General features: G+C 46.9%; 1 protein-coding gene across 1 annotated transcript in view; it reads left to right on the top strand.

Annotated features, from left to right (window-relative positions):
* CEP89 (centrosomal protein 89) overlaps window positions 1–6,542 on the top strand; it is a 68,083-nt gene that overhangs the window by 41,046 nt on the left and 20,495 nt on the right. The window contains 2 exon segments of the mRNA XM_023518356.1: window positions 1,945–2,100; window positions 5,466–5,646. Of these exon segments, the coding sequence (XP_023374124.1) occupies window positions 1,945–2,100; window positions 5,466–5,646 (337 nt within the window).

Raw genomic sequence — 6,542 nt, 5'->3', positions numbered from 1 at the left:
GTTCATCCTCCTGTGTGGGACCCTGTCCCGTGCATCCTCCTGTGTGGGACCCTGTCCCGTGCATCCCCCTGTGTGGGACCCTGTCCCGTTCATCCCCCTGTGTGGGACCCTGTCCCGTTCATCCCCCTGTCTGGGACCCTGTCCCGTTCATCCCCCTGTCTGGGACCCTGTCCCGTTCATCCCCCTGTCTGAGACCCTGTCCCGTTCATCCCCCTGTCTGAGACCCTGTCCCGTTTATCCTCGTGTGTGGGACCCTGTCCGTTCATCCTCCTGTGTGGGACCCTGTCCCGTTCATCCTCCTGTCTGGGACCCTGTCCCGTCCATCCTCCTGTGTGGGACCCTGTCTGGGACCCTATCCTGTGCATTCGTGTATGTGACTACACCCCAACTCTAGCTTGGAGCAGCTACAAATGCCTATTAATTGAATAATAAATAGTAAATGTTTTAAACATTCCAAAGGCAACATCCAGGCAAGATATTTGGTAGATAGATTATATTTAGTCATTTAATTAAATTTTAATTTTTTTTTTTTATTCAGGGTCTCACTTTATTGCTGGCATAGAGTGCAGTGGCATCATTATAGCCCATTAAAACTTCACAATCAGGGGCTCTAGTGATCCTCTTGCCTCAGCCTCCTGAGTACCTGGAACTACAAGTGGACACCACCAACCACACCCACCTTATTTTTCTATTTTTTGTAGAAATGGGCAAAATTCTGCTAGGATTACAGTGTGAGTCAGCTTGCTGGCCTACTTAATGTTTTTTAAATGGCTTAACATCACTGAAAAATTCATTTTTTCATATGTGATGTCTAGAAGTCTGGAATTGGCCCACCTGATTTTGTGGTCACCGATCCATGGCTGGGACTGGCCTGGCAGCTCCTGGATCCGTGTACATGTGGTTTCCCTCCTGAGCTTGGGTTCTCTCTCTTCAGGGTTCCTAGTATGTCTGGCCTCAAACCCTCTTTGACAGTACCCCAGAAACTGGCTCTCAAGAGCCCACATGAGAAAATGGACCCTCAGATTCTTTCCCTGACCTTACCTGTAGCCATAAGTCAACCTTGTTTATGTTTCCTTAAAATAAAAATACACAGGCTGGGCACAGTGGCTCACACCTATAGTACCAGCATTTGGGGAGGCTGAGGCAGGAGGCTACCTCGGGCCTAGGAATTCAAGACCAGCCTCAGCAACCTAGCAAGACCCCCTTCTTTACCAAAAAAAAAAAACTAAATGTGTGTGGTGGGGGCACCTGTAGTCCCAGTTACTCAGTAGGCTGAGGTGGGAGGATCACCTGAGTCCAGGAGTTCTAGGTTACAATGAGCTGAGGTCACACTTCTGCTTTCTAGCCTGGGCGGTGGAACAAGACCCTGTTTCTGAAAAATAAGTAAAGTAAAATAGTACAAAATGTAATAAATTAACAAATAAAGGAAAGAATCACAGGTTCTGCTTTCAGATATTCTGAGGCCTGCAGTGTTCCCTAGTCCAGTGCTGCTGGGATTAGAGTTTAGCCTCTGCTCTAGTGTAGAGCCTGTGCTGTGCCGGGCCTCCCAGTTACTCTGAGTTCACTCACTGTCCTCCGCTGGGGGCAGAGGACAGAGGGTCCTTTGGCTTGGCAGCATCACACTCTGTAGGCAGATCTCTTTCTTTTGAGACAGAGTCTCAAGCCGTCACCCTGGGTAGAGTGCTGTGGCGTCACAGCTCACAGCAACCTCCAACTCTCAGGCTCAAACAGTCCTCCTGCCTCGGCCTCCCAGGGAGCTGGGACTACAGGCGCCCGCCACAACGTCTAGCTATTTTTTGGTTGCAGTTGTCAATGTTGTTTAGCTGGCCTGGGCCGGGTTTGAACCCACCAGCTCCGTTATATGTGGTGGTTGCAGAAAGCATTGTGCTCCGGGCGCCAAGCCTGGCTGTCTTCTAGATTCAAGAGTTTTCTGTGATGACTGAGCACCCGAGTCACAGCGTCTCATTTTGTAAATCAACTGCAGGCATCAGCTTCAGACTCAAGCAGAGCTGGTTTTGGAGGAAAACAAGCTGTTAATAGAGCAGCTGGAGCTTCAACAAACCAAAGCTAAGGATGCCCACCAGGAGCGTCTCCAAGAAGGTGAGGTCTTCCCGGGGGCAGCCGTGCTGGGGGTCACTATTATGTCACCTTACTCTGGCATCCCCTCCTGCCCAGACCCCTCTTGAAAAGAGAGGAAATTGTGTTTTGTAGAATATCATCTTCTTCTTTTTTTGAGATAGTCTCACTATGTTGCCCTTTGTAGAGTGCTATTGTGTCACAGCTCACAGCAACCTCAAACTCCTGGGCTCAAGCAATTCTCTTGCCTCAGCCTCCCAAGTAGCTGGGACTATAGGCGCCCACCACAACACCCGGCTATTTTTTGTTGCAGTTGTCATTGTTGGTTAGCTGGCCTGGGCTAGGTTCAAACCTGCCACCTTTGGTGTATGTGGCTGGTGCTATAACCTCTATGCTACAGGTCCTGAGTCATCTTTTTTGAAATGCAACTATTTCTAGTATTCCCCGCTTGCCCTTAATACACTGATTGCTTTCTCTGAGAAAGTCTCTCTCTCATCATTTTATATGTTTGGTAAATCAGCTGCAGTGGTAACTTTAGGCTCAGCAGAACTGGTTTGGAAATGGGAAGAATCACGTGAAGTAAATATTTGAAATGACACAAGGGTTTCTTTCCAAGTATTTGTCAAGGGAGTAAGTACCCTCTCTAAATTATTTCTTTGGGCCAGGTGCGGTGGTGCACACCTGTGATCCCAGCACTCTGGGCAGGTGGATTGCCTGAGCTCAGGAGTTTGAGACCTGAAGGGAGGTCTGAGCAAGAGCAAGACCCTGTCTCTACTAAAAATAGAAAAACTAGTTCAGTGTAGTAGATGCCTGTAATCCCACCTACTCAGGAAGCTGAGGCAAGAGGATCACTTGAGCCCAGGAGTTTGAGGTTGCTGTGAGCTATGATGCCACGGCACTCTACCCAGAGCACAGAGTTCTACTCTGTCTCAGTAATAATAATAATACTGAATTTCTCTGTAGTCTTTCCTTCCTTCAGAGCTGTGGGTGTTGAGGTTAAATTGCTGTGGGTTAGATGGCTGTCAGGCACCTTCCGTGTGTATCCATGCCCCTCAGAGCCTCACAGCCTGTGACAGTTAACTTCTGGTGGACCAATTTAAGAGTTGGTCTTCTACTTTGGACCAAAGTTTATGAGCTCAAAGTTAGTGGCATTTTTCCTTTTGCTTTATTGATTTTTCTTTCCTAGTAAGGAGTAATACAGGACAGGAAGCTGAAGCACCAGCGGCCTCGTGTGAGCGGTGCAGCCCTTCCTCTCTGCTTCCTTCTGTATTTGCCTGTTTACTGACCCTGCTTCTGTACTTGGAAGAACGAGTTCCTGGCCAGGCACAGTGCCTCCTGCCTGTGAGCCCTCCCTCCACACTCCAGAAGGCCGAGGTGGGCAGATTGATTGCCTGAGCTCACGAGGTCAAGACCAGCCTGAGCTAGAGCGAGACCCTTGTCTCTAAAAAATTGGCCGGCGTTGTGGTGGGCGTCTAAAGTCCCAGCCACTTGGGAGGCTGAGGCAAGAGAATTGCTTGAGCACAAGAGTCTGAGGTTGCTGTGAGCTGTGACACAAAGGCACTCTACAGAGGGCAACAAAGTGAGATTCTGAATCAAAAAAAAGGAAAAAAAAGAGTTCCTCGCCAATGTCTGCTGTTGCTGAAGTTACTGGGCTGGCATTTTCTGATGACCAGGTGGTGTTTCAAGATGGAAGCACTCAGAGTTCCACGGGAATCTCCTCCACAGACCTGGGTGGCTGAGGACTATTCTCATTTACTCTTACGTTGTTGGGTGGGGGGAGCAGAGAGTGGCTGAGCCGCCAATCTTTGTTCTCAGGGTTGGAAATGATAGGAGACTTAATTTCCTATTTACTGAGCTTAATTTTCTCGAATACACCGGATCTGAACCAGTGTAATAATCTTCTGGTCACATGGGCAGCGCAGACTTTCGACATTTATGATTCAGTCAGTTGCCTGTATTATTTTTCCATTCCCTAGAAACAGCTATTTACTTTGATCAATTGAATGTTTTCATAGAGTAGAAAGATTTAAGTGCTACTTTTAACAGATACCCAGGAAATATTTTATTACGTACTACTGTGTCACACAGGATGAAAATATTTATGATTTACTTTAGATACAGCACATAAAACATAAAAACTTAATGAAGAAAAAGAAGAAAAATAATTAAGTATGGCTGTTAGTTTGGCCATGTTTGATATATTTAAAAATCTTGAAAATCTTTTTTTTTTTTTTTTTTTTTTTTGAGACAGAGCCTCAAGCTGTCCCCCTGGGTAGAGTGCCGTGGTATTACAGCTCACAGTAACCTCCAACTCCTGGGCTTAAGCGAGTCTCCTGCCTCCGCCTCCCAAGTAGCTGGGACCACAGGAGCCTGCCACAATGCCCGGCTATTTTTTGGTTGCAGCGGTCATTGTTGTTTGGCGGGTCCAGGCTGGATTTGAACCCGCCACCTTTGGTGTACGTGGCTGGCGCCTTAGCCGGTTGAGCTATAGGCGCCGAGCCAAATCTTGAAAATCTTGACTGGGCGCAGTGGCTCATGCCAGTAATCAGGTGGATTGCCTGAGCTCAGGAGCCTGAGCCAGAGCGAGACCTCGTCTCTAACAAAAAGAAAACAGTAAAGCCATTGTGGCAGGCTCCTATAGTGCTGGCTATTTGGGAGGCTGAGGCAAGAGACTTGCCTGAGCCCAAGTTTGAGGTTCCTGTGAGCTATGACACCACAGCACTCTATCCAGGGTGAGTGAGTGAGACTCTGTGTCCAAAAAAAAAAAAAAAACTTGCAGTTTTAGAGACATCATGTTAGACAATTGCACACCTGTGTATGATTTAAGACTTCAGTCTTAGCTCAGCATCCGTAGCTCAGTGAGTAAAGGTGCCAGCCACATACACCAAAGCTGTCAGGTTTTAGCCCAGGCCGGGCCTGCTAAATAACAATGACAACTACAACCAAATAATAGCCGGGTGTTGCGGCAGGCACCTGTAGTCCCAGCTACTCGGGGCTGAGGCAAAAGAATTGCTTAAGCCCGTGAGTTTGAGGTTGCTGTGAGCTGTGACACCACAGCACTCTACCCAGGACAACATAATAAGACTCTGTCTCAAAAAAAAAAAAAAAAGACTTCAGTCTTTGAAAACTCAGTTTCTTGAAGACTAGAATTATGTCTTGTTAAATGTTATTGTGAGCCTTACTTTAAAAAAAAGTGTGTATTTAGTGAATGCTTACTGTGGGGATAGTTATTTCTAAGTACTAGGCTTTTGATATTAATTTCTAAGACTCCAAAAGATTTTCAAAACATCATTTCTTTGAGCCCACTCTCATTATTCCCTGGTAACCAGTAATCAAGTTTTATGAAGTCTTTCTTTGCCAAGTTTTTATCTTTCTCTTTTGTTTTTTAGTTTCCAAGCTGACTAAACAACTCATGCTCTTAGAGACTAAAACCCAGAACCAGGAAAAGAAGCTGACGGAGAACAAGGAGCAGCTGGAGACTTTGCTGGCCGAGCGCCAGGAGCTCAGCACACACCTGCACCGCAGAATCGCAGTGGAAGTTCACACTTCCATTGTAAATGAATTAAAAAGGTAAAGGTTTAAAAGAGTCACTATGCATGTGATCAGAGAGAGCGTGGAGAGAGATGGCTCCATCTTTCTCTGAGCCTTTTTTAACCTGGATCAGCACAGGCGCAGAGAGTGAGATGGAAAGTATTTTACCCAAGGAGGACCTGGCTGCCCTCAAAGGCTGCCGTCTGCACCTCATGTGTCCTTTCCCCTCTGCTGTTTCAGTCTTTGTTAGTTTCAGAACCAAAGATAATTTAAAGTAGTAGAATTGGGCTGGGCCTGGTGGCTCACGCCTGTAATCCCAGCACTCTGGGAGGCTGAGGCAGGGGGATCTCTTGAGCCCAAGAGTTTGAGGTTGCTGTGAGCTATGATGATGCCACGGCAGTCCACCCAGGGTGACAGAGTGAGACTGTCTCAAAAAAATAAATAAAAATAAAGTAGTAGAACTGGATAATCAATAGTAAGAAACTGGTTAAGGCTGGGCGAGGTGACTCATACCTGTAATCCTAGCACTCTGGGAGGCCGAGGAGTTTGAGACCAGCCTGAGCAAGAGCCAGACCCAGTCTCTGAAAATAGCCGGGTGTTGTGACGGGCACCTGTAGTCCCAGCTACTTGGGAGGCTGAGGCAAGAGAATCGCTTGAGCCTAAGAATTTGAGGTTGCTGTGAGCTGTGACACCACGGCACTCTACCCAGGGTGGCAAAGAAAAAAAAAAAAGGAACAGGTTAAACGAAAGGATACAACTGTAAGTTGGACTATGGTGCAACCACTGAATGCAGCGTCACACTGGTTCTTCTTGACTCAGAAAGTAGCTGCAGTGTATTTATGACTGAAGAGATAGGGCACAATACAGTATGTACAGAATGGTAATAATTTTGTTTTTTTCAAAAAGTGTGGCTCGGCGCCTATAGCTCAACCGGC

This window comes from Otolemur garnettii, unplaced genomic scaffold, assembly GCF_000181295.1.
Source record: "Otolemur garnettii isolate 467f Iridium unplaced genomic scaffold, OtoGar3 scaffold00135, whole genome shotgun sequence".
In the NCBI taxonomy this organism is placed as follows: domain Eukaryota; kingdom Metazoa; phylum Chordata; class Mammalia; order Primates; family Galagidae; genus Otolemur; species Otolemur garnettii.
This window is presented reverse-complemented; position numbering and strand designations above follow the sequence as displayed.